Source organism: Sciurus vulgaris, assembly GCF_902686455.1.
Source record: "Sciurus vulgaris genome assembly, chromosome: 3".
Classification (NCBI taxonomy): Eukaryota; Metazoa; Chordata; class Mammalia; order Rodentia; family Sciuridae; genus Sciurus; species Sciurus vulgaris.
This window is the reverse complement of record NC_136463.1, coordinates 17829259-17856567: the sequence shown is the minus strand read 5'-3', so window position 1 is coordinate 17856567 and position 27309 is coordinate 17829259. Positions and strand designations below refer to the sequence as shown.

The window sequence follows — 27309 nt, the reverse complement described above, 5'->3', positions numbered from 1 at the left end:
GTTCCAAACTATCCATCTTCATGGGAGCGCTGAAGAACCCCTCCAGCAGGAAATGACTGCTCAGTCCTTCTCCTTGGACTCTTGTCATTTTTTCTCCCATCTTTCTTACCTATTACTTGGAAGGACATATTATTGTCTTTTATTCCTGTTTGGATTCCTTGTATTTCTCCTTTCTTCGGAAATGGCAGATTAAAAGAATGAAAGGTGATTCTGGTCTGGCAGGAAGAGGAGAGGGCAGGAGAGAGATCAATTGGAAGAGAGTTTGGGAAAGGGTCAGTCTGGGAAAGAATACTCGAAAGGAGCTGGAGTCTGTCCTGAGGACAGCGTGGAGAGGCTGCCCACAGAGACCAGCCTGAGACTTCAGGCTGCTAGGGCTGGACTGGCTGAGCAGAGAAGGGCCTACGGGGGCAAGAACGGAGACCATTGGCATCTTCAGTAGGCAAAGCAGTTTGGAGCCAGGCCCTTGAAGGTGAAAGGAAGCTTTTTCAGGACAAATGAAAGGGGATATGGAACCTTTTTCGGAAAGCTGTTAAACAGGAGCTTCTTATAAACCCCTGCAGTTGTCAAGGCCAGAACTATAAATAAGTCATGGAGAGAGGCTAAAGCCCCCTTCCCCCATCTGGGGGAGGCAGGTAGAGGGTAAATCAGGGAAATAACAGACCAGGGGAAATGTACTAGCTATAGATGCCACTCCAGGAAGAGAGAAGGTCTTACTCCCAGCCTAAAAAGGCAGGAAGAGCAAGACTTGATTACAAAGAATCGATGGCATTAGCATATTTAAAGATCATGTCAAGGGGAGGAGGATGGGCTCAGAGAGGCAAAATTTAATGGTGTTTGTTTATTAAGCAAAGGGAATCAGAATCTCAGAGAAGAGCAGAAACTGGAGCTGTCTGATCTCTGGAGCATGTGCTCCAAGGTGAGCTGGGAGCAGGCCTCGGCAGGACTGGCAACCCTCCCTGACCACCTACCAGCCTCCTCCAACCTCACAGTCCACTGCTTCTGGGGCTGTCTAATGGAGAAATTTGATTCTCACCAACAATTGCCTAGAGGAGGGACCAAGCCACCAACACAGGAGCACCTAGTTCACTCCATCTTGATAACAACAAGGTGACTATAGCTAACCTTCACGAAGCTATTGCTACGTGCCAGGCACTAAGCCGAACCCTTTACAAACAAGTCATTAAGTCCTAGCAGGAAAAAAAAAAAAACAAAAGCCCTAGCAGGTAGATGTTCTTGCACTCATTTTATAGATGAGAACATTGAGGCACTGTTAAATAATTTAAATAAATTTTCAGGATTGAACAGCTGGTAAGTGGAAGAATCAAGACTCAAACCCATGCTGCCTGACTCCAGAAACTGCAGACTATCCTGCATTCTGCTGTTTTTTTTTTTTTTGTTGTTGTTGTTTGTTTGTTTGTTTTGTTTTGTTTTTTCTCTGCAGTTCTTGGAATTGAACTCGGGGGCGATCTACTACCAAGTTGCACCCCAAGCCATTTATATTTTGTTTTCTGAGAATCGTCTCACTAAGTTGCCCACTAAGTGAGAATCGTCTCACTAAGACTGACCTTGGACTTGAAATACTCCTGCCTCAGTCTCCAGAGTCCTGGGATCAGACATGGGCCACTGTGCCTGGCTGCACTGCACTTAATCTTCATTGAGAACAGTAGATTGGCAATCTGGTTGGTATGTCCGTCTCTTCTGGGTTCGAGTGTCCTGAGTCAGAGCACCACTCGGCATGACCAGCACTGGGACCCTAAGCTAATTCAGTTTTGGAAGGCTCAGAACTGTGTGCTCCACCTAGAAAGTGACACCAGTTTGACTAAGCCAATGTGACCAACTGGCTTCCGGTCAATGCCCCTCTCACTTCAATGTCCCAAACTCTCTTAGGGCCCAGACCTCCAAGCACTTAAAGCTGGGACTCAAGAAGGGGAGGACTAGGCTTACAACCCATGGGGCTTTGGACAGGTCACACCTCTGTGTGTCTCCATTTCCTCACCAGTAAAATGCGTGTTGGATAACATGACCTTCAGCAATAACTCCAGCTCTAAATAAAGATCACTCAGACCCATCAACACACTGGTTCTTGCTCAAAGTGCCAAGAAGTGGGTGGAAGGGAGGAGGGGGCGGGCTTGGTAAGACACAGAATCCAGGGCAGCCAGGCTGTGTGATTTCAAAACCAGCTGGCCACCACTCTGGGGCCGTGCTTCTCCCAAGATGCCTTTGCATATTCTGAGGGCGGCTGCCATTGTCCCTGGGAACCCACGCTTTGCGGGGTAGAGTGAAGATTTCCCAGGGCTCCCTCTTGCCCATTTTCAGCTCTGGCTCAGGAGGAAAGAGGGAGAAGGTCAAAAGTTCTGTCCACCTAGAAGAGCTGGAGGAAGCGGGACCTGTTTCTCAGAGCTGGTGAGAGCTGGGTAGCTAGAGAACCAAATCATATGAAGACCCCAAGGTCTGGCGGGACGCTGATCTGTACCCTGAGAATTTGGCCGAGAGGGGGCGCTGTGGCCTCCTCCACGCCCTGCCGACTGGATTCCCAGCTGCGTTCCCCGCGTTGCAGCACTTTGCGCGCCCGGCTTTCCCCCTGGCAGCGTCCGGGTGCCTGCTAGTCCTGCACCACACCAACATCTTCCCTTTATCTTGGGGTGCTGCCCCTTGTCTGGACCAAACTGAGCAGGTGCTCAGCTTGTAAAATGAACGAACGAGCAAATAAGTAAGGGCTCCTTCCGCAGAGCTTTTGTGCCTCAGTAGGCACCGGGCGTGGCAGTGCCAAAGGTGCTGGGGGGTCGGGCCCAATGTCCCTTGCCCAGCTTAAGTGGGGGCGGCGGTGACCTTCTGACCGGTTGCAAGGCGGGAACTGCCCAAACGCAGTTCCCAGCTTCATCTGGTTTCCGCAGCGGCTTAGCTCAGTCGAGCTCGTCCTATCCCCCACCTCCCAATAGTCTCGCTCTCATAAATCCACCTGAGTCTCCCAGTGCCCCCGAGATCTCTTGGACTCCCCTAGTCCCGATCTCAAGCCGGGCGGGAGGCAGGAGGCAGGAGGCCGGAGGCTGCCTCCTTTTCCCGCCCCCTCCTTCTCCAGCCTGTGCTCCCGGAGCTACGGCGGCCACCACCACTGCCACACACCCCACCAACTGCCGCAAACCGGGGTCCAAGGAAAGGTGGTCAGCGGGGTGGTCAGCTCAGGGAGCCGGTGGGTGGAAGGGCAGGGAACCCAGGAGGCGGAGAGGGCGGAGGAAGCGGAGGGGCGAGGCGCGGAGGAGGGACCGAAGGGGGGCGGAGGGAGAAAGAGGAGGGGACGCGCGCGGCGAGGGGGCGGGGAGCCTAGGCGAGGAGCGGGCGGACCGCGAGGGAGGCGGGCTCCGGGCGGGCGAGAGGCGCCGGCCGGGGCTGAATCGCAAAACGGCGGCCAGACTTGCCCGGGAAGGGCAAGCGAAAGCCCGCCGGGCCAGGCGGGCCGGGCCGGGCTGCGGGATTGAGGAGCGCAAAGCTCGGTACCTCGGTGCATGGTGGCGACAGAGGAGCCCAACCGCCCACTCTGCGTCGCCCGAGACCGCAACCGCGGGCGGCCCCTCTGAGATGTCCGAGGGACCCAGGCATCCAGGACGGTAACGGAGCGAGCCCGAGGATGGGACGGCGCCCGCAGCTCCGGCTGGTCAAGGTAAGAGCGAGCGGGTCAGCCGGGAGCGCGGCGCCGCCAGCCCCCGGCCGGCGCGGGACAGGCGTGGGCTGCGGGTGTGGTGGGGGAGGGGCGCCTGGAGCGCAGGGCGGGGGTTCAGGGAAGCTGGGGCAGCCTAATCCTCCTCCCTGAACCTTGTGGCCAGGTTTGGGTGCGTAGAGGGAGAACTCCGGGGGAAAAAGAAACCGTTGTGGCCAAGCGCCGGGATGTTGGCGGAGGAGGGGTCCGCCCACCCGGGGAACCCGCTCTGTGCCCAGAACAGCGTAGACTTTGGGACCAGAGCTTGAGTCCACCTCCCACTCCTTCCATGCAGACCCCAGCCCCGGCACTGGAGGCTCTGGAGGTGCATATCCCACCTCATCCCAGCACCCTCTTGTCAGCCACCCTGGGTCCTGGTCCTGGGCACTTTTTCCTGCCCCGTCCCTCCGCGAAAGCCCCAAGTCCATCAAGGTAACAGTCGCCTGCGCGACTGGAAGCCCTTGATCCATTTCGCAGCCTCGGATGGTATCGGTGCGCGGATCGGCGGGGCACCGCAGCCCCGGCGCGCAATGCTGGCTCTCCAGCTCGCCGCGCCGCTAGCTGTTCCGGCGCCGGGAGTTTAGGAAAGTCGCCAGACGGCGAATGCAGCATCCGCGGGATGAAGTTCGGGGGCGGCGAGGGGCTGTCCGCGAGTGGTGGAGCCCTGGGAAGGGCAGGGGGTCGACTACCGGGCCCGGTGCTAGTGACTGCCGCCGCTTGCCCGCGCGGAGCACATCCCTGAGCGCCTGGGCTTGCTGGGTGCAGACACGTAAGCTGTCAGCGGCCGAGGAGGTGGGCGTGTGGGTGGGTGGGCCTCCGCGCCGCCGCTGGGCAGCTCGGCGAGCAGCTTGCCTGGGGTCGTCTCGCTCGGATCTCCGGACTCTGCGGGGTTGGCGTGGACTGCCTGGGCCACAAACAGAGACATCACGGTGGCTGAGTTCACGGCATTCAAAAGCGACTTATATTCCAAAGACTTGAGTGGATCTGGGGGAAGGTTACCGATTGACAATCTTGTTACCAACCAACTGTACAGTGTACCTGCTCACAAAGCGGTTTGAGTTAAAACCATCAATATTTAAATATTCGGCCTCTGCTGGTTCATCCATTGGGAGAGGCTTTCACCGCCTTCTCTTCTCGCCAAATATTTACAAGTTGTTTTTTAAAATAACTGAGGGTTGGTCTCACTGAACCCACGTCACCTCCTCCACGCATTACCTGCAGGATGAACCCTGAGATTACTTTCTAGGTGATCGGGGACACGGTCAAAAGAAGTAGGAAGAAAAACATCCAGGGAGCTTGAATAGATGGCATTGAGTGGGAATATTTTCCAAAGCCTCCTGTGTACAAAGGCGTAGTCTAAATTCACAAATCAGAATTCAGTGTTTTAAATGGATTCTAAGGATTGAACACTGGGTATTTTTTCAAGTTTACATGGAAATAGATACATGTTCTTTCTCAGGCCTTTCTTAGAATTGTGTGCAAATTTCTGTTTAAAATGATCACATTTTCTTAAAAGAAAGTCTCTCTCTATTTTTATTTTTTTCTGGTGCATGTGTTGTTTTCATTAGATGGTGGGTTGTATGCCTCTTATGTCTGGCCTGATGAAATCAGTAGGTGCTCAATAAATAGGGAATGAATGAGTAGCAATGAGTGAATGGGGATGCTTATGATGCATGTACAAATTTCCGGGCATCCATCTAGCTGCTTTGTAAATATTAAATCATTTAGTCCTCATAACAGTACTGAAAACTAGGATTCTACTTGAGGCACAGAGAGGCTAAGTACTTGTTCAAGGTCACAGACTTATGGGTGACTGAGTGGCAGAGCCAGAATTCACACCCAGGCACTCTGATCAAAGGCTTTGTTTTGTTAGCTTTATCAGTAAATATTGTAAGCCACTTAAATCTCACCCTGAATGTGTGCCAGATGCGAGTGCAGGTAGTTTGGACAGTTTGCATATCTGAATCTAGGGGATTTAGAGTTAATCCAAAATCCAGCTCTGTTCCCAACAAGTCAGCCAGTGTCGGGAAAGGATCCACTCTGGGGCCTTTAGTGTGGGCTTCACGCTGTACTGGTGTGAAGACGGTGGGGGGGAAGAATATGTGAGAGATGAGGTGTGTGTGTTCATGAATGAGGAAGAGAAAGATGAGATATTGTCCCTACCCCAGGCAGAGACGGCGTGAGCACCTCCCCAGCACCCACCCACCAGCTGCCACTCTTCCTGGGAGAGATCTGTGTTCTGATGACAGGTGACCGTAAGGGGTAGAGAAGGCCAGGCCTAGCTGGGCTCTTAGAGGAGAGTGACTGCCGGGGAGGGAGTGGATTTTATTGCTGTCCTTATTATAAAAGCAATTTAACCACATTAGGCAAAGTTTGGAAGCCAGGGGGGAAATTATTGTGCCCTCACTCTCCTAATATAGCTGCTGTTATCATTATGGAAATTATCCCAGTGGGTCCTCTTCTCAAGTACAGGTTTGGGCACAGCTGTGGCTGTGGGGCAGCCCTTTCTCTGCTGTCAGTCCAAGTCTGTCCCATGTACTTCCTAAGCCTTCAAAGGGAGATTGTTCCCGCGCGTGAGTGGATGTACTTTGCCATCCTACATGGGCACACATTTGGGCCATTTCCAGGTTATTTCTTTGCTTAAATACTGTGGAGCCCGGCCTCCAAGAGAGGCACTGGCAGGAGGCCTGAGTAATGCAGAAAGGTGCTAGGGGTGGGCATGGGTGCTGTGGGGTGTGCCAACTGGCCTAGCAACAGAGTGGGAGCAAAGTTGGGAAGGGGACTGAAAGCAGCCAAGCCATTCTGGTGACATGACCAGCCCGAGGGAGGGACACGACTTGGGTCGCACAGTGCTCAGGGAGCGAATAGATATGGAAAAGCAGGGCACTGACCCAGAGCCCAGGAGAATGAGCTCAAGTGGAAGAGCTATTTCTCACCCTTGCTAATATTTGGCTCCTTGGAGAGCAGCAGCAGCCAGCTGAGGTCAGCCCCAGAAAGAGCTTGGGGGTCAGAGGTACCCTTTGGCACCACCCATGTGCCCATGATTCTTGCCAAACCCGGGAACCTGAGCCCCAGCTGTGGTATGGCCTAGACGGTGGGGTGAGGTGCAGCGCTGAAGATTTCAGCAGCTAAAGGGATGGAAAGACCATTAAGTTGGGAGCCAGCAAAGCCGACTTTGGTTCCAGCTCTGCCTCCAGCTGACTTTAGGTAGGTCATCTTTCCCCTCTGAGCTGAAGTTTCTCTGCAAACGGGGGTTTTGAACAAGACTCCCTGTTCACATCACTCCTGTTCACATCTCTCTGACAGGTCTGTTTCCAAACACCCCTTAGGGCTGTGACCTCCCATGGCAAGAGCCACGGAACTGATTCCATTACCAGCTCTGCCTCCTCCCAGCCAAGGGAGCTTGGTGTAGGGTACTGGGACCTAAGTGCTCCCTCTGGGCCTCGGCCTCTCCTGCTGTCTTTCGTCCCTCTCAGCACTGAACCTGGTGCTGGGCCCTGGGACCTTTTAGAAATGAAATCAAGTCAGGCAAGCGAACATGTAGGCAAAGCTTTTATTGGGGCTTCCATTTAGGAAAGGAGCAGCTCTGGAAAGAAGACAGCAGGCCGACTCCCTGAAGGGAAGGAGGGGTCCTGCTTTCTCAGTTACTTGCAGGGGCAGGAATCTTCACTGTACTCAACTTGAGCATTTTCCCTGTGCTAAAAGATAAGTCACTGCAGCCGTTGAGAAGAACATATCCAGGGCACTCGGATCTCAACCATGCAGAGCCTACGTTGTTTGAGGGTGACACACACTAAACCCCACAGGTCTGCTGTCAGGCCATGAGCCACAGACAGAAGTTCCTTTGTCTTTTGTCCCTGTGGTGGTCCTTATCTTGGGCCTAAAGATCCATTGCACACAGTAGGTGTTTAAGAAACTGGACTGGACAGAGGGATTTATTGTTACTTCCTCTGTTTAATATTGTGTAATCGGAGCAAAGTCGTCACTGTTCCTGCGGGATACAGGTGTTTTGTCAAAACTGAGAAAGCTGAGAGATGCTTAAACCACCCTAGCAGAAAAGCCATCTCTGATGCAGAAGGGAGTAGAACTCCCCCTTACGCCCACTGTGGTTATTAAAATGAAAACAGAAAGCAGCAAACAACCAGCTCAGCACCCCAGTGATTTGGAGATGCTGGTGAGGGTAGAGTTGCAGACCTGAAGCTCCTGCCTTTTGCTGGAAGGGCAGGTTGGCAGGAGGTGGTCCAGGCCTTTCTCTTTCCTCCTCAGAGAAAAGAGGACTGGCATGATGTCTCCCAGCTCTGACTCCATCCTAGCCATCCACAGTCTCAACAAAAGGGAGGGTGATCCTATTTGGGACATGAGGCCAAGTGGAGATTTTAGCTGCAGTTTTATAATCAAAGAATAAATTTGTTAAATGATTCCCATCCACTAAGATTCTTGGAAGCCCCTGTCAGGCAAGTACCTACCAGTAATACCATTGAGCCCTTTAAAAATACTCCTCTTGCCAGTGATGTAGGCTTATAATCCTAGAGACTTGGGAGGCTGAGGTAGGAGGATCACAAGTTTGAGGCTAGCCTCAGCAATTTAGTGAGATCTGTGTCAAATTTTAAAACAAAGGTCTGGGATGTAGCTTAGTGGTCAAACATCCCTAGGTTAAAACCTCAGTACCCAAAAAAGGAGAGACCTGTAGGGAGGCTAATGAGAAACGAGGAGTTCACTGATGCAAATGATTATTTTGAAAACAACTAGCTGGAGTCTGTTGGCCACTGATGATTGAGCACTTGTTTTCAGAGTAAGTGGGGTCCGCTCCAACACAGTGGAAAGGCAGGAAGGGAAGGAGGCAGAGGCAGCAGACTGTCAGTGCAGACAAGTGCTTCCTTTTCTGTGAAATGGGCATGGCAGGATTTTGTTCTGGGAGAGGGGTCCCTGCATGCAGACCACAGCTTCAAATGCTTTAGCCAAGCATGTTCTTGGCAGCTGCCCACCCAGCACTTACAAAACTGCTTCTGGGATAAAGGAAGATGTTTAGGGTACTCTTCCCCATCCCACCCCCGGCCCTGCTGGTGCAGCCTCCCTCCCGAAGTGGCTGAGAGGTGGGGTTTGTGGAGTGTGCCGTGTGGAAGATGCCACTGCCACCTTCCCACCCCGCTCTACCCCCGTTCCGGGCCTGTCAGCCTGTTCCCAGCCTCCAGCCAGTCTGGCGGCCCATGAGAGAAACTAGCCAGACTGGTCCAGCGGCTCTTTCCTGGCTGCTGAAGGAGAGGTGGGGATTGTTCTCAGCTGCTTGTCTACAAGTTTGGAGTCCGCCCACCAGAGTGCTAAGAGGTGTTGGGGCTGTCATGAGGCATAGTGGGAATCTTGGTTGAGCCTTCAAGTGCTGGGGGTTCAGGGCCTTTAGTAGACCCAGATATCTTATTGGTCCATGTCCTGGCAGGTACACAGAGCCAAAGGGTGAAAGACTGGGACAGCTGGGGCTGCAGCAGTGCCCCGGTGCATGTGGGGGAGGGGGCGTCTCCCTTTGCAACTTACCCTGTTTTCCTGGCCTCCTTGCCAGGTGTGTTCAGTGGTCTTCCTAGCTCAGCAGAGCCTCAGGTACTAGCCATCACCAGAGCAGCCCCTTCCACTGTGCAGACAGAGTTGGGTGGGCAGCCTGTGGGCAGAGAAGGAGAGGGGCCCTGGGACGAGGGGTAGGCTGTGCAGGCTACAAGAGAAAGTCACTGGGCAGGAAGGGACTGGCAGAGGAGAGGCCCAGGGCTTTCTAAGGCACTGTCCTCCCAAGACTGGGCTCTCAGAAGCAGCAGCCTAGCCTCTGCCCGTGGCTTGCTCAGGGTGGACAGTTTTAGTCCTATAGATGATGTAGGTCTGCAGACAAACTGACTAACCGTGAGAGGCTCCAGGTGGGACAGAGAAGGAAACCACTAGCTAAAGAGAGAGAGGTAAGAGGAAGGAAAGAAAAGACTCGCACGTCTTGGTCATTCTTGCTTTTTCTTTCTTCCTAGCACCCAAGAGAACATGTGCCCTGATTCCTATCCAGAGATTTGCTGGAACCCCTTTCTCTCCATGGAGAGGCTGGTGCACTGGTGGAAGGACCTCCCCCCGCCCCCATTGCCCCAGGATGGGGCCCCCCACTCTAGCAGCAGAGGACAGAAGCCACAGAGCCTGCTGCCTTTGTGGTCCTCACTGCTCCCTAGTGAGCATCCCCCATCTGTTTCTTACACACACACACACACACACACACACACACACACACACACATGTCCACTAGGAATGTGCTACTTCTGCAGTGTTTGCCATAGTGTCCCCCTGCCTGCCACCCCTCAGAGTCTACTCCGTGGTCACCAGCTCTTCTCTCAGCACGGTCGGGCGGCTGGGCTGCTCCACAGACTGTCAGCCTCTAATCCCAGGCCTGACTGGAGCCCTGCTGGCCCCTGCCCATTCCCTCAGTGCGGCTCAGCTTCCCTTGGCAGGTGCATCTTTTCCAGAGCGGCTCCCATTGCCCAGCCCGCTGTGTGACCCCATTGAGTCCTCCATGCCGCTCTGGAAGTGAAAGGAGCAGACGCTGGAGTCTTGCTCCCCTCACACTGCTCTCCCTCCTGCCCCAGCCTCTTCACAGAGTTTGTGCCTCCCTGCCTTTGACCCTGCTGTCACTCCTGCGGGACTTCTCTCCCCAGCCTCTGCACCAGTTCACACCCAGCAAAGCTTCCTGAACCATCCGCTTCCTCCTCCACGAAGCCCTTTGGTCTATGCCACCTCTTTCCTATGTGCCTTTGCCTGTTCCTTGTCTCCACGCCCCCTCCCCAGCTGCCGTAAGCTCCAGCTCATAGGGTGCCTGGGCTTTCCAAAGGCATGGGGCCCCCATGGGGGGCTTAAAACTCTGACTAAGCAGACTCTATAAGGACCCCTGATTGCCTGCATCTAGCCCGAGCCCTTGTTCCCATCATCGATTTTGAGCCCTGCCCGGGCCAGGAGGTGTCCCTCAAAAAATAAAAAAGCAAACAGACTCTGTGTGCTCAGCATCTAATCCAGAACTGTGCACACAGTAGGTGTACCATATTTACTGACTTTAATGAAGGGTCTGTCTGTGCTCTAGTCCTGGATGAACAGCTGTCTGTGCACCTGGCAGTGCTGTGGTGACAGGAGACACACAGAGGACCGGCTAGACAGACAGGGCCCTCCTCGGCTGCACGTGGGGACGGCTCCAGGGCTCATCCAGCCTCATGCTGATGGCATCGTGGCTTAGGAGCAGTCCGAGATTCCGGGCCAGCCGTGATCCTCCCTGTCCCTCATTACTCTGTGCTTCATGAGGGGCTCTGGGCAGGAGTGGATGACATCACCAGAGGAGACTAGGGGCATTGATACAAAGGGGCAAGAAACTTCTCAGAAGCTGGGGTCTTCAGAGAGAGCTCCCAGGCGCTTCGGTCACCAGGTGGGTTGGTGGCAGCCCAAGGCTCCCCCCCCCCCCACTGTCCTGCTGCTGCTGGCTGCAGACAGAAGTAGCAGGCAAGCAGAGGTGAGCAGAGCACCAGCATTCTCTCTCCTTCATGGTGTCTTGTCCCTCAGTCCACACCACAGCCCTCCAGCTGCCTACAGGGGGCAGAGGACAGCCTCTGGGGTCCTTTTTCTCCAAATGGTCAGGCTCATGGACTGACCATGAATGCTCCTGCCAGGCTGTGAAACATGGAGCCCAGGAGTGGCATGTCCCCTAGAGCTGACAGGGCAGAAGTCCTGGGGTGAGAGCCAACTCTACCACTTCCTGCATGGGTGGCCTTGAGCAAGTCGAATAACCTCTCTGGGCTTCTGTCCTCTTTCTAGACCATGATGGAGAAAAAGGGAGGAAATGCCTGTGCAGGGACTTGTCCCCACCGAAGGCCAAAGAGCAGGACCTGCTGCTTGCATTGTCCTCCCCACTCCACTGGGGTCGGGGAGAGTCCCCCTGCCCCACCAGGCCTTCCCTCCTGGGCCAGTGCCACACACTCCTCTGGCTGGAGAGTGGACCTTCCGGCCCGCAGCAGGCCAGCCTGTGGTCCTCCTGCACAGCCGCACAGCAGGACTCACCTCGCAAGCGTGACAGCATCTGAGTTGGTCCAGACCCTGCTCAAGGAGACGAGTTTATTGACAACTTGCTGGGATGTCATAGCAAGGGCAAATTCACATGGAAGTTTCCAAACACTTACTCTCAATTTTTGTGCGTATCACCTTGTGGACCAGTAGCAGACAGTTCGCACTTGGCACACCTGACCCGTGGAACTGGTCCTGACCACCCTTTCAGTAGCCCTGATCCGAAGCCCTGCTTAGGGACCAGAATTAACTGCCCGAATCCCTGGTTCACTTCCCATGAGTCCGGTCCTCCAGCCACGTCCTTTGCACCTGTCTATCTTGGTTGTAGGGACTTGAGTGATCTGGTGACTGTAGCGGCTGAAGCTGGGCTGACTGAAATGGAAGAGCCCATGGCAGGGAAGGAGGACTCTCTTTGGTTTGTGCAGAATCCCCCCTTGATGGCGGGGTCTGGGTGAGACGACTCCTCATTCTGTCTCTGTGACCCTTACCTGTCACAGAGGTAGGGGGAGGACTGGCAGCATTCAGTGGGTCACAGGACCCTCGTGAGGCCAGGGAAGCCTCTCCTCTGGGGCAGGCTCCCCTAAAGCTCCAAGGACCCAGGCCTACACAGGTTCTGCCTCTTGTCCCCAGTTTTGCCCACGTCAGCTGTCCCCTCCAAGATGCTGGCTGACTTTAGGGAGGGGCTGCCCACGCCCTGCCCTTGCTCCTGACCCCCCAGCTTTGGCTGTGTCCCCAGGCAGATCTTCTCACCCCTTCCTGGTCTCCCATGCACACCCTGCCCTGGAGGCTTTGACCAGGCAGGACCTCCTCTCTGACCAGGAAGAGTCCCTCCACTGTCCCCTGCCCTCAGACTGAGCCAGGCAGTGAGGAATGGCTGGTCCGAAGGCCTGCAGCGCACCTGCAGGTAGAGAGCAACCCAGGGCCTCTTGAGGGCTTCTTATTCTTTCATTCTTTCTGAGGTCTCCCCAGATGTCTTCCTTCCTCCCTGAATATGATGGGCAAGCAGGCCAGTGGCTTCAGAGCTTTGCGCCCTCCCTGGGTGCATGATCCCCAGCATCAGCACTACCGACGTGCGGGGCCAGGCAGCCCTTTTGGGGAGGGGGCACTGTGCATCATAGGATGTTTAGAGCACCCCTGGCCTCTAACCACTAAATGCCAGTACCCACCCCCCATTCATAGCCACCAAGGGTGTCTCTAGACACTCACGCCCAGTGTTCTCAGGGGGACAAAATGACCTCTGGTTGAGTCTCACGGAGCTAGTTCGGCCATCCTCAGTTCTGGCATCATTTCATAATCCTCCAGAGAGCATTAAAAAATATGAGGATTGCTGAGTTCCCCTGGGCCTACGGACCTGAAATCTCTGGGGTGGGGGCTGAGAAATGGAATTTTCTTTTTTCTTGGTCAGATGCCGAGTACTGTCTGGAAACTTCTACGTTCGTCTGACTCACACTTACAGGCAAAGGATGAGGCCCCTGCCTGTCCTACGATTGTTCTCACACTTGCCCTCCGTCTCTCTGCTCAGCGGTCTCTGAGTCAGCAGCCCCTTTAACTCCCTGTCCAGGTGTCGAGAGGAAAAACAGCCACAGACCCTTCAGCTTTTTCAGTCAGCTTCCCAGAGGCGGACAGATTCCCTCTTCCTTCCTGGCTCTCTTTTGAAATGCCACTCTCCTTCCAGGACGTCTTCCTCCGGCCAGGCCACAGTCCCCCCACTTTACAGTTGGCGGAGCAGCCTAATCGAGAACCCCGGCTGACAGCCTGCCTGGCTGGTGTCTCCACAGCTGTCCTGACACCTCAGCTCTATGCTCCAACCCCTCAGGGAAGGTTTCCCAGAGTGGGAGCCACTCACGGATCAGAGCTGTGCAACTTCCAGGGGGAGGACCTTCAGCTCCCTAGCCCTTCCCGAGCCCCCCTGCTGACAGGGTCTGCCTAGTGTCCACCCCTCAATTCCCACCGCCAGCTCTCAGGGAGCCAGGATGGAGCCAGGAGCCAGAGGTCAAGAGGCAAAGGAAGCCCATACCCGCCTGATCCAGGTTGCGAAGAGGTGACCATGGGGAGGGGGAAGGAAAGCAGCGGGGACTGCAGAGAAGCAGGTCGTCCTGCAAACCCCCGGCCCTCCAGTTACCATGGGAACAACCGGGGCCCAGTTACCATGTCCGTGCACATGGGTTTCTCATCTGTACAGTGGGGAGATGCTAACGGATCCAACTTGGAGGGACTGGGAGGATTAGAGAAAATTCACAGGCTCTGTTACCAGGCAGGTAGGAGGGAGGGAGGAAGAAGAGTGGAGGCAGGAGGGGGAGAGAGGAGGTGGGCGGAGGAGAGGCAGGGAGGCCCAGAAGGCAGGGACCACGAGGATGTATTGGAGGGATCTGAGAGTGAACCCAGCCAAGGGCGGAGGGAGTGAGCTCAGGAGAGGCCGAGAAGGAGGCCAGATGGGGCTGGCGGTGACAGTGTGCCCTCATGGAGCGGGTGGTGTGCCCCATTTTAGTGGGTAGCCGCCAGCTCCTGGGAACCCACTGGTGATGGAAAGTGGCTGTTCATGCCCTGGGTGGCCCATCAAGGAGCATTTGGGGGCAGAGGGCCGAGTCAGAAAAGAATCAGCTTGTCACGGGACAGAGGTGGCTTCTGTGGCACTCAGCGCACACACTCAGCTCCAATCTCTCTGAGCGCTTGGGGGTGTGAATGTTTTTTTTCCTATGAGCCCATTTGTGGATGGGGAAACCAAGGCAGGAGAAGTTAAGTGATCTGCCCAACCCCACACGGGTAGGAAGGAGCAAATAAAAGATTCCAGTGTGGATCTCTCCGGCCCCAAGGTGAGAGGGTGAATCTCTGCTGTCCTGTGAGTGCTGAGACCAGGGCATATTCAGAACTGGGAAAGAACCCTGGGGACAGACGCAAGGAAGGGTGGGGGAGCGCCTCACCAGAATCCCAGCGCCAGTTTGTCAGAGTCGGAGGGGACCGGCCCTCCCCGCCCTAGAACACTTTCCTTCAGCACATCTCCTGGAGGCCAAGGTGAGGAGCCAGGCACAAATCAAAACCCCCGAGGAGCCCATGCAGTGGCGCACACCTGTAATCCCAGCAGCTTGGGAGGCTGAGGCAGGAGGATGGTGAGTTCAAAGCCAGCCTCAGCAACTTAGTGAGGTGCTAAGCAACTCAGTGAGGCCCTGTCTCTAAATAAAATACAAAATAGGGCTGGGAGTGTGGCTCAGTGGTCGAGTGCCCCTGAGCTCAATGCCCAGCTCCCTCCCAACCCCCCCAAAAAAAAAAAAAAAATCTAGAGGCAGAGGGAGCTCCTTCTGGGCAGGAGGAAAAGAGGGAAAAAAAGTGAACATCAAAATGTCCTGTCGGGAATATGCATAATTATAATGCACCGTAAAAAATATGGGAAAAAGACCCCCCCAAAAAAATTAATTTTAAAAACTGCCCATGTGGGACTCCATGGTCTAAGGGGTAGAAAACAAAAGGCCATCTGTTCATTCAGTCATTTACTCATTCACTGACCTGTAGGAGGCCTACACTGGGTCAGGTCCCTCTGAGGGCACAGAAATAGGCAGACTCAGATCTGCCCTCGGGAGCTCATAACTCCATTGGACATGCTCCCGGCACCTCGGGTGGCCTGTGTGAACTCCAGAGCTGGGGTCAGGCCATCCCTGCCCTGGGGCGGGTGAAGTAGGTGGCCCACAGGTCCAGCCCTGCCAGGAGCTCTCCTTAAGGGACAGGAGTGGGCAGAAGCAGGGATGGAGGGGTGGGGACAGGACACGCCCCGAGCTCAGGGCCGGGGAGAAGGCCTGGAGGCGGGGAACACCCAGGCACACCCCCTCCCTTCACTGTAGGCAGGAGGTTTTCCGTTCCATTTTTTCTCTTCTGTACAACAGCAATTTAAGTTAATTAAATGTAACAATAAATTATTTCTTGCCTGCCTGGAATAACCTTTCACTGCTCATGCATTTGGGGGGAAGGAACAGGCTCTTTGACTTGGGGTGGGGACAGGTCGTGGCTGTCACAAAAGGACCTGGGAAGGGACAAGGAGAAGGGTCTACTTTGGGGACAAAAGTCTTACACAGTCAAGAGGGCTGAGAAGAGCCAGGTGGCATCACCGCCCGCTGTGCCTAGCCAGTTTTACCCTGGCTGGTCTTTGGGGCACCTCTGTATGAATCAAAAAAAGGCACCCCGAGGTCTCGGTCCTGCCCCTGCGGTGCACAGCTGCGCTCCTGCCGGCTCACCCCTCTGGCGCTCGGCGCTGTGCAGACTGCAGCGGCAGGCGGGCCCTTCCCTCCTCTCGTTTGATGGGTTCCTGACTGCAGGTCTATCCCTCGGAGACCTGGACAGGTTGTGAAGAGTCAATTGCACATTTCATTTCTGCAAACCAGACTCTGGGTTTTAAATGCAACAGGGGAGACAGCTTTGTAAAGAAGCTGTGATTTATGACCGCTGACCGCTCCTCTCTTGCACCGCTAGATGTGCTGCTCTTGGCTTCGCTTTAAGGCAGGCTACCCAACACAGCGCCCAGCAGGACTTCCAGAATGGCCAAAGCCCAGGACCTGGGAACTTGACCAGCAGGTGGCAGTGTGGGCGGGGGGGGGGAGCTTGCCTCTAGGGGAGCCACTGAGGAGGATTGTGATCTTGGCCACACTGTGGGGATCCCTGAGTCTGGGTCCCCACGTTCTCTCACATCAAGGAAGGCAGCAATTCCCAGCTCCATCCCCAATTTACTAAGCAGAGACTTGGGGCTGTCCCTCTCCCTCTCCAGGCCTCATTTACCTCCCTACCAGTGACTCCATCCATGAGCACATGGTAGTGTGCTGCTCTGGCGTCGACCCTGGCACCTCAGGCCTATGCACCCAGCTCGGCCCAGTGTCTGAGAGCCCTGCCCCGCCCCCACCCCAGCTCAGGGCCCTCCTGTGCCCAGGAGGCCTTCTCTTTCCTGACAGTCCATGGCTACCCTGCCCACCCTCGGGCTCCCCTTCTCCGGAAGCCCATGCTCCCCTGCACTCGCTCTGTGTGTGTGTGTGTCCTCGTGTGAGTCTCTGTGCATTGTCCTTGTCCTTCTCTGCCTCTCTGAATTTCTTTCCCTTTTTCCAAACCACATACCTAGTGAGTCCTGGATTCCTTGAATGTTGAATCCCGGTCCTGCAGGGAGCTGGGGAGATCGCCAAATCTGGTGGCTCTAAAAACAAACAACCAACTTTCCTTTTAAGCTGAAAACCCCTCCCAAAGGCAGCAGGGGTGGAGGTGGCCAGCCTCTGGCACCCTGGAGGTGATAATGACCTTGCTGACACTTGCTGGGGAGTTTGAATTTCAGGAGCATCTCTTTCCTCTGCCTGGCGGGGTGGGGTGGGGATTGAGGCTCCATTGTCCCTGCCTCACAGAAAAGGAGGTGGAGTCTCACGGGCCAGGTGACTCACCCAGAGTCACACCGTAGGGTGGTGGGACTGGGCTCAGAACTCAGCAGGAGGGGGAGGAATTGCAGAGGGTCATTCCAGCACTGTGGCTGCTGCGATTCTGTCAGGCCAGCTCTGTCCTGCCCCAGAGGGCTTTGGGGTCCTGCCCAGCTGAGCCTGGGAGCTCATTGTGAAAGGGGAGGGAAGGCAGGCCCTTCTCGTTGCTCAGGGACTTTCAGGAGGTGGGAGGGCAGCCCCAGCTGCCTTGCGGCCTTCCCTCCCTCCTTTCCTCCCTCCCTCTGGTGTGCCTTCAGGACCCTCCCCAAAAGGTTAATCACCGAATTATCCCATCAAAGGAAATTGCTCTTTTTTGCCTTAAAGACCAAACTAAGCTTCAGCTACATAGTTATTTATGGTCTCTAATAAGCATTTTCCGGGTGTGATTAACCTTTATGCCAAAGTCACGCTGGGAATTGGGATGGCAGCTTCAATTCCGTGTGGCCTGGGGTGGGGTGGGGCGTGGGAAGCAGCTGAAGAGGCAGCTGTCAGGCTCAGTGCAGCCACCCACCCCTGCTGGGCTCCTGTGCCACTTCCCTCTCCCAGGTGCCTCTCTCCTGTCTGTGCCTTGTGCCAATGGGGACCTGGCCAGGCCAGAGCACCAGCCCCCGGTTTCATTCATCTACTTCAAGGGCAAACGTGGATCAGATTGCCAGAGCCCAGTCCCTGCTCGCTGCTCAGAGCAGCTGTGACTCTCAGCACTTCAGGGAATCCAGCTATAAAATAGGGGGCATGGGACCTTGTCTGCTTTCTGCAGCCCAGTGCCGCATTCGTGTCAGGTCCCCACAGTTTCCTCAGACAGTCATTTTAGGTGAAGCTGTCTTTGAGCAACAGTAGGCCCTTGTCTGTCTCTGATTTAACCTTCAAGATTTGGAGAGATTAGGTCTGAGGAGGCTGAGGCAGGAGGATTGCCAGCTTGAGGTCAGCCTCATCATCTTAGTAAAACCCTCAGCAATTTAGTGAGACCCTGTCTCAAAATTTAAAATGTGGGGAGGGTTGGGGTAGAATGTCCCTGGGTTCAATTCCCAGTACCAAAGTGGGGGGGAAGGGCTTGGAGAGATTTAAAATAAGAAGTTTTATTTGGGGCTGCCAGGCTGGGGTGCAGAGTGGGAAATTAGCTAGAGAGTGGATCTAGTGCTCTGCCAGCTTCACGTTCTCAGTTCCATTTTGGTTTCTCTGCTAGTTGGAAAATGGCAAATCTCATGAAGTGCTGAAAACTTGGGTTGTCAAAAACGATTCTGGAAAGACAGCCAGTAGCTAGGGCTCATGGTGGAGGGGAGAAGCCAGCCAGGAGGGGGTCCCAGCAAGTGTTAGTTCTTAGCACTTAGTCTTGATCTAAGACAGGGTGGCATGTCCAGTTCGGTGGGGGCCTGGACCTCGGATGGGACCCATTAACATGTGTTGCAGCCATAGCTCTTGCTGTTTGGGGGGTGTTAGACCTTGCTGAGAAGTAGAGGAAGTGATGAACCTCCCCAGGAAACAGGTTCTATTGCACACACCATTCCGCTTTTAATTCCAGGGCGCTCACACTCCCTCCTCCATTGTGTGTTTGTGGACCCCAGATTCTCCGTTTTGAGAGGAAACAAACAATACCCCCGAAACTTTTGGGGTCCGTTCCCACCAGCACAGTAGTTGCCTGTTAATGGGGAAAGAAAATGGTACTGTCATTGAAGAGATCAGCAGCTGGTGGAGAAAACACACAGGAAAACTGCACTTCCCATGGAAGTGATTCAGGAAGAAGCCAGAAGCGTCACAAGCCTTCCGCACGCAGGACAAGAGGGAACGCAGGCAGAGGTTCTGCTCCAGAGTTGACCTTTCCAGAGAGGAAGGGTTGGTCTGAGAATTTTAAGGAGCATCTTCCTTTGCATAATGCATCGCGGGTCCTCACTAGGCAGGACATGGCTTGGTAACCTGCACCTTCAAGGAGACAGCGTCAGGGCGATAGGCAGCCAGGGGCCCTCGAGTCCTTTGCTGTGTGGCACTTGGTTTGATTTTATGATGATTCTGGAATTGCTTGCTCTTCTGTAAACCGCAGGACGTTAGCATGCAAGAATAAGAACGTACACCTGTACATTTGCCATCTAATTAGAGCTGTGGGCCAGGGGTGCTTGGTACTGAGGTGGCTCTGATATATTCAGGGCTAGTCCAAGGCCCCCATCTGTGAGCCCCCTGAGCATACCGCCCAGCTCATGCTTTGGGGACAAGGGGCACATTGAAGGGGTAACCGCGTCACCTTGCTTTGGAGGCTTGGGGAGGGGCCCTTTTGAGGAATGCACAGTTCACCAGGGGAAGGGGCAGCTGGAGAGGGGTCACCAACTGCAGGCACAAGGAGGGGTTGGTGTGCTGGGGAAGTGACACGTGCTGGGACTAATGGCAATGTGCCTTCAAGGGGAACTGAAGGCAGAAGCAGGAAGCAGGGTCTAGAGACGGGGATGGATGGTGGGGGCATGACTGCAGCCAGGCTGATTTTCCAGTGGGTGTTTCTAGTTTTCTCTGATTTGCCTGTGAGTGCGTCTGTGCAGGTGACGCGGGCATCATGGGAGCGGTAAGGCCCGGAAGGCAGAGTTTCCTAGTCACCTTCTAGAAGAAGCCCTTGGCCATAGCAGCTGGTCTGCTCATCCCTGGGGACAGAGCAGAGCCTGGACCCCCGCTGAGTGCTGAGCAGGCAGAGCAGGTTTGTCTCTGCTTCCCGGCAGGAGCCTCTTGGAAAATGAGGAATCTCTCTACCTCTCCGCTGACTGCAAAGTTTAATTACTGATTAATAAAGTGTCCGAAGTTCCTTGGGGCTGGAGAGATGAATGGGTCTCTTCCCATCCCTGTGGAGGCCCGGCAGCCAGTTAGCTGACCCCAGGCCATTCTGTGAGGGTCCTGTGTGCCGGGCACAGGAAGGATGGCCAGCAGGACTAGGGCCACCTGGGAGCCTGACGCTTGGTGCAATAAAAACGGAGGACAGAAGGAGTAAACAAGGCCCACAAAGCACACAGGTTGACCCTGAAGGGACAACCTGACCCTGTGCACCGTTAGGGTCAAGGGGAGCTTCCTGCAGAGGAGGCAGGAGGAGGATGGGCGCTGACCAGAAGTGGAAGTGCTGCATGACACCTGGGAGGGAGGACTGTAGGGCCTGGCAGCATCACTGGGACAGGAAGGGGAGAGAAGGGGTGCCCTGGAGGGCGAGGAGGTCCTGGGGGAGGCGGGAGGACATTCCCGGCAGGTGAGCATAGAAAGTCAGCCCCTAGAAAAAGACAGACAGAATCGGATTCAGCTCAAACAGGGACAAATGAAAGAAAGTGGAATTAAAGTTTGCTTTTATGGACTGAGGGAAGGCCCTGAGGTCCAGAGAGGGTGAGCAGGGCCAGGGGTCCAGGGGAAGGGGGCCTGGGCAGCCGTGGGTGGGGCAGTGTGTGGGTGGAGAGCAGCTTGGGAGGGTTTGTGACCGAGTGCCGAGGGTGCATCCAGTAAGGCATTCTCCAGAGTCAGGCGGTGCCAAAAGCCTCTGTAATCACCATAAATAATGTTATGATATTATTACCAATTCTTCCCTTTGCCCCACGTTCCAATATAACGTGATTTTAAACACAATTTTTAATGTTTTGTTCATCATGGATTTTTTTGTTGCATTAATTTAGCTTGTTTAAAAATATTGGGGATGTAGCTCAGAGATAGAATGCTTGCCTGGGATGCACAAGTCCTTGGGTTCTATCCCCGGCACTGCAGAAAATAAAAAACTGCGTTAAACGTGACATATCCTGACTACTAAGGTTTTTGTTGTTGTTGTTCTAATTAGTTAAATATGACAGTAGAATGCACTTTGACACCCCTTAAACTTTGCACCCACTTCACCCCCATCCAGGGGGTGCCCCTTGTGAGGGCGCACGCTGCTGGAGAGCACCACCTCCCAGACACTGACTAGACTAGCAGAGGGGTCACCCCCACCCCCACCCCATCCTGTGTTCCTGCTGCGGAATCCCAGGCTGAGCCTGGCCCTGAGTTCAGCAGTGAGCTTCGCAGCAGGTGCAGAAATGGGCTGGGCCTGAGACCTCTGGACAGAGGGAGGGCCCTAGGAAATAGAGCAGAGGAGCGGAGCGGGCTGGTGAGGAGGAGAGCAGTCCCAGGCTCACGTCCTGCCTGGAAGCTCTGCAGGTCACTGTGTCTGGGACCCACAGCCACCCAGCTACAAAGCTCCCCACCACACTCACAATGCTTTTTCTCCTTGTTCTTTCTGCAGTAGTGGGGGTGAAACCCAGGGCTTCTTCACACATGCCAGGCAAGCGCTCTACCACTGAGCTACACACCCAGCTCTTTTTATTTTGAGATAGAGTCTCACAAAGTTGCCCAGGCTGACCTTGAACTTTTGCTATTCCTGCCTGAGCTTCCTGAGTAGCACTACCATGACCCCTCCAACTTAATCCCTTGAAGTGGAACCCCAGGAGAAACAACTAACTGAATATACACCATGAAGTTCAAGTCATCAATCTGTTCTTACTGAGAGCCTGTTATATACTAAAAATCCAATATCTTTCATTAATTTTTTCAACAACGTGAGTACAATAAACAAAACAAAAGCCTTGCTCTCAAGGAGCATGGGCACTATTTAAAAGCCTGAGACGGGGATGGGTCGGGGATGGGTCTACTCAATTTTACAGATGAGGACACTGAAGCACAGAGAGGTCAAGTAACCTGCCTGTGGTGACACAGTGAAACTGAGGCTGGATGCCAGGCCTATAGAGACTAAATCTGTAGGGAGCACGACCTCTGGGAAGGGTCTGTAGTGGTTGCCTGTGGTTTAAGGAGGGCAGCCCTCCAGTTATGGGCCCATGCCCCTCCCCTTCCAGCTAGGCTGAAATTCTGGAATCAGAGTGGAGCCTTAGGAGAGGTTAAAGAGCAGAGGTTCTCCTCCAACAGGGCAGCCGTCTTTCAGCGTGTTCATCCCTTCACCTCTCTGCACCATTCATAGTGACTGGCAATAAGCCAGGTGGGAAGCAGAACCAGGAAGCAGCTCATTAAACAAGAGGTCAGCAGCGCCTTTGCTCTGGAGCCAGAGAGTTGTGCTAATGAGGGTCTGTGAGCCCATGGAGCCCATCAGGCACGTGGGAGGCTGTGTGTGTGTGTGCATGTGTGTGTGTGTGTGTGTGTGTGTGTGTGTGTGTGTGTGTGTGTGTGTGTGTACATGCCTGGGATCCATGGTGATTGAGGTGGCTTCCTCCGGCAGAGTCTCTGGGAGGTCAAGCTGCTTCTCTAACCACCCCCTGTTCCAGGCCCCCTGTTCCAGGGCACCTCCAGACCTTCCAGACCAAGAGGATGCAAGGGAGGAGGGCCAGGAGACTAGGGGTGGGGGCTGGGAAGAACCTGGATCTAGGAGGTGGAAAGGAGCAGAGACAGGAAGCAGCAGGCCAGGCTGACCATGGCACCCACCTGACTGTGTCCTTTGCCCCCCTGTGCCTGCAGGCCCTTCTCCTCCTGGGGCTGAACCCTGTCTCCACCTCCCTCCAGGACCAGAACTGCGAGAACCTGTCCCTGGCCAACAACATCTCTGGTGAGTCCCCCACCCTCTTCTGCAAGATGCAAGGTCAATACAGTGTTCCCCGCCCTGGGACTCCCAAGGTCTGCGCACAGAGCCATGCCTGGGAGCAGAGACAGCAGAGAGATTCCCCCTTTCGGACTCTGAGCACATCAGAGGAGGATGCTGAAGGTGGGTGTCCGGTTGGTAGGAAAGAGAACTAGCAAGCCAGCCCCCTCTGCCATGGGCAAGTACTGCAAGTAGTCACCTACCTGCCTTAGGGTGCGCCACAGGAGAGGGTGTCCCAGCCCCTGCTGCCAGGCTGTGACTCGGGGACATCAGGTGAGGGAGGAAGGCTGCTGCTTCCTGCTGCTAAAAGTGCCCAGAGTCTCCCGACACGTGCTGCTGACCGTGCTTCAGGCACAACTCAAGGAATTTGAGACATGTTAACCCAGTGTGCCCAGTGATCTTCTGAGGTGGCTGCTGTTGTCCTCATGTGACAAACAAAGAACCTGAGGCACAGAGACGGCACCAGTTAGTGCTGGAGCCCGAGTTGAGCAGGTAGCCAGGCTTCTGGACGCGCTCCGAAACATGGAGCTTTAGACCCCCAACAGAAAATGCTGTTAATGCAAATGATGTTCATGCGTAACTTAGCTGCTTACCAGGGGCTGTTGTACTACTAGCTTATTTTAGCCTCACAAGAGTTGAAAACCTGACCTTCATCCAGAAGGGGAAACTGAGGTGGGAAATAGTTTCTTAACTCTCCCAGGACCTCACTGTCAGTGACTGGGACCCAAATTGAGGTCTTTGGGCTCCTGAGGCCATGCCTTTTCTAACTCTGGGCACCATCCTGGGGACGGCTACTGCCAGGCTGCTGAGGGTCCTTGGGAGGTTCACTGTTCCGTGGTGATTTAGTTTGCTCTTCAAGGCTTTCCTTGATTCATTAATTGAGCCCCTACTCTGCAGCGGGCCCATGCAAGGTGGCCGGGGAGCTCACAGTCTCCAAGTCCACGAGTGTTTTAAGGCGGAGTGGGAGACATGTGCTGGCAGAGAAGTGGACTGGAGTCCTCTGTGTGCAGAGGTCAGGAGGCATCAGTTTCTGCAGCTGGGCCTGCAGGGACAGGAGGCTTCTGCAACCCAGGGCAGCTGTCACCTGGCCTGCTGTTCCTTCACCAGCCAGGGCTGGGGGAGAGGAGTGAGTACTGGGTGCGGACAAGGCAGACTGACTTCCTGTGCTGGTGATAGCGAGGGCTCAGTCATGTCCTGGCTAGGAGTAGGGGGACAGGTAACCATAGGGACAAGCATGTCCTTAACTCCTTTGAGCCTGGCTTTGCCTGATTGTAAAGGGAGGGATGACTCCGGCCTCAAGGGCCTGTCACAAATCAACTGCACTGAGTCTGTGGCTCTGTTTTTGCAGAGTACCAGGCCACTACTGGGTATGATCATGGTTGCCTGCATCAGCTGGCTTTTTAGAAGTGTTCTCTGTATAGCTGGAAAGAAGGGAAGGTCCCTGCCACCAACTGCTCGTGACAGTGGAGGTGGCACAAAGGCAGGACAGGGATGGGGTGAGTCCAAGTAGCCTTCCTAAAGGAGGGGGTTTCAAGGTGAGTCTTGAGAGAGATTCTGAGGGCTGGCAAAGAGCCCGTACCCTGAGCCAAAGCAAGGGTGCGCCAAGGACAGGTGGGCTTGGCGGAGGGACTAGGGTGGGATGAGCATTAACCCTGGGGAGGCGCTGGGAGCCCAGCATCAGTCTGCGAAACTGCAGAGCTGGGCTGTGGGGATGGAAGACTGGCGCCCAGCCAGGCCGGATTTCTAGCAAAGAGAGAGGTGGGAGGGAGGAGGCGCAGGGAAGTGCCTGGGTACCAGGTCAGGCTCCATTAACTTGCTTGTTGTGTTCAAGAGGAGTGACATCCCCGAGCCCGCGAGGTGTCACCTGTCCTTGGCAGCAGCAGGCCTTGATGAATGGCATTCATTCCCTGGTGATCTGTACCGGGTGCCCCCACCCCCGGCGCAGCCTGCCTGGCTTCATGGTGTGCCATCCATCACCCTCCAAACAGCCTCTGGTAACGGGCCATTTGTCGTATGATGCCGAGACCTACCCAAACCCACGGACATTGGTGGAGACAGATGGTGAGGGTGGGGCCAAGGGGCTGGGACAGATGGATGGGCTTCTGGCTGGGGCAGCTGGCACTGAGCCGGGACCTTTGGGGGGCCTCTCACATGCTTCATGCCAGGAGCAGGGAGAGGCTTGTCCCTAGGGCTGAGGCCCATTGTGTGGCCATCACAGACTTGGTAACTCCTAAAATCATGGCATGGGTATGACAATGCCAGAAAGTGATAAAATGACCAAGTGACAACATCACAGACAAATGGAGTGAGGATTGACAAGGACCTGGGATCATCAGTTCCAGTTTCTGGCCTTAAGGTAGTGAATGATAATAATAATGAATAACAGTTACTTAGTGCCCACTGTGTGTTGGACCTGATTCTAAGTGCTTAATATCATTCAGTCACCCACAAAAATATAGTCAGGAAAAATTTTACCCAGATTTTACAGAAGAGGAAACTAAGGTCCAGAGAGATCAAACAACTTGCCTGAAAACACATAGTTACTAAGCACTGACAACAAGATTTGAGCCAAATGGGTCTGATCTCAGACTTAACCACCAGTACCACATGTGGCCACTCAGAGATCCATGGTGAGGGTTCAGTGTAGTCAGCCACCTGGGGGTGCAGGGGCAGTTTCCCATACCAATCCTGGTTGCACACGGCCCCAGTTTTTTCTTAGCATCTACTATGTCTGGCACTATACTAGGTGTTGGAAATGCAGAAACTACGAGTGGACAAACCCCCAAGCCAGGAGGGTCTGTGGACTCTGTCCACTTTTTCCTATGCATCACGCACCCTACCAAGCATCTTTCTTCGCTGCCCAACCAAAGAGGAGGTAGCTCAACCAGGAGGTGGCCAAGCAAATATCAGGATGCTTTGCCTGCCCTCTGCTACCCTCTCTATGCTGTGTCACCCAGACAGAGCTTCTGCCTAAGCGTCCCAGAGGTACATTCCTCTGAATGTGTTTCAGAGACTGCTCTAGCCCCCTGGCAGCTGCCACTCCAGACAGCTTTTAAACCCAGCCTCCCCTGGGGTTAAGCCAGACAAGGGCATTGGTTTCCCAACTTCAGGGATGCTGCCAAGAACCCATGCATCTTGTGATTCATCCAGAGGCCCCTGACCCGAGACCCCCCCATAACCAAGACAGGAGCCAGGTTCCAATTGCCTTCTGAAGTCATCTAACACAAAAGGATTCAATGAGCACATTTGGGCCCTAAGCCTTATGGGAAGGGAACTGTGTAACTAACCTGGCAAAAGAAACAGGGCTCAACTGTGCACATGCCACCTTCAAAGGGTCCTTCTCAATTCTTGTGTGAATGAGGGTGTGAGCCACCCAGTGATAAGAAAGTCAACACCTTGGACACAGTAAGCACTCAACTGCCTCAGGGCCTCTGTACTTCCTGCTCCCTCTGTCCCAGGTATGCTTCCTCCCTCACTTCCTTTAGGTTTGCAGTTAAATGCTATTATTTTATAGAAATGCTAAATTAAAACAGCACAGTCAGTATCTTTCTATACTGCTTAGTTTTTCTTCAAAGTATTTCTCATTGGTTAATGTATGTGTTTGTTTGCTTACTGTCTCTCCCAAGTAGGATGCAAGTACCATGAGGGCAGGGCATTTATTTTATTCATAACTTTACCTCCAGTCCCTACTACATCAAGTGTTCTGGAAGTACTTCCTGAATAGTCTCTTCCATCCATACCTCAACTGACCAGGAGGGGCGCTGTTAGCAGGAGCTGCAGGCGGAGTTGGCTTCTTGCTGCAGCTCACCTTTGCGCTGCGACTGGCGAGTGGGCTCAGCTAGCTTCAAGGCTGGCTTACTCTGGGTCAAACTGCTCCTCACCCCAGAATAATGATGTCCAGGTGTAAGAATACCCCCAGGAGGGCAGAAGAGGCTGGGCACTTGTGACAGTGGAACCTAGAGGGGATTTTGGCCCAAGAATCCAAGTCCAACAGTCCTGATTTGAGGTCCTTATTTTGGTCACCAGGCTGTGACAGGGAGACTTCCTTCCTGCCTTCCTCCTTGCCAGCTAGTAGATGGACACCCTCCCTATCTTCTGAAATTATCTTTCTATTTGCCTCCATCTCCTGGCTCTCCCTCTCTTATCCTTAGTGTCTTTTTTGACTCTATTCCCCTCTTCTCCCTCTCCTCTCTCTCCCCTCCCCTCCCTCTCCCCTTCCACCCCAACTCGGCTTCCTCCCTCCCCACCCCTCTCTTCTCCTAGGAGAGTGCCTGGGTAGACTGAAGGAGTGTCCTGGATTTCCTAATGTAAAGCGCCCTTCACAGTGCCTGGTATACAGGAGTGTTAAATGTTTGTTCCCCAGCCCCAAGTCTATTACACCAGCCCCCTAAGGGACCCCCTCTCCTCCTTCCGCGATGCGGTGTCCTCAGGGCGGTGAGCTGAGATCGTGTATTTGCCAGCTGTGGGACTGCGCCCGGGTGCACGGTGCCCGAGGTGCCCTCTTGCTGCCTGCTCCCTGCCTTTGACCTCTGGGTCCCCTCTCCTTCTTCCAC

At 54.4% G+C, this 27309-nt stretch overlaps 1 protein-coding gene across 2 annotated transcripts in view; it reads left to right on the top strand.

The window, feature by feature from the left end:
* The first annotated feature begins 3320 nt into the window (after positions 1 to 3320).
* The window catches only part of CRHR1 (corticotropin releasing hormone receptor 1), a 44347-nt gene continuing 20358 nt past the window's right edge, over positions 3321 to 27309 (top strand). For both annotated transcript variants that reach the window (XM_079134985.1, XM_079134984.1), the window contains exons 1-2: positions 3321 to 3658; positions 22636 to 22723. In XM_079134985.1, coding sequence (XP_078991111.1) covers positions 3626 to 3658; positions 22636 to 22723 — 121 coding nt within the window. In that variant the 5' untranslated portion in view covers positions 3321 to 3625. The remainder of the gene's footprint in view (positions 3659 to 22635; positions 22724 to 27309) is intronic.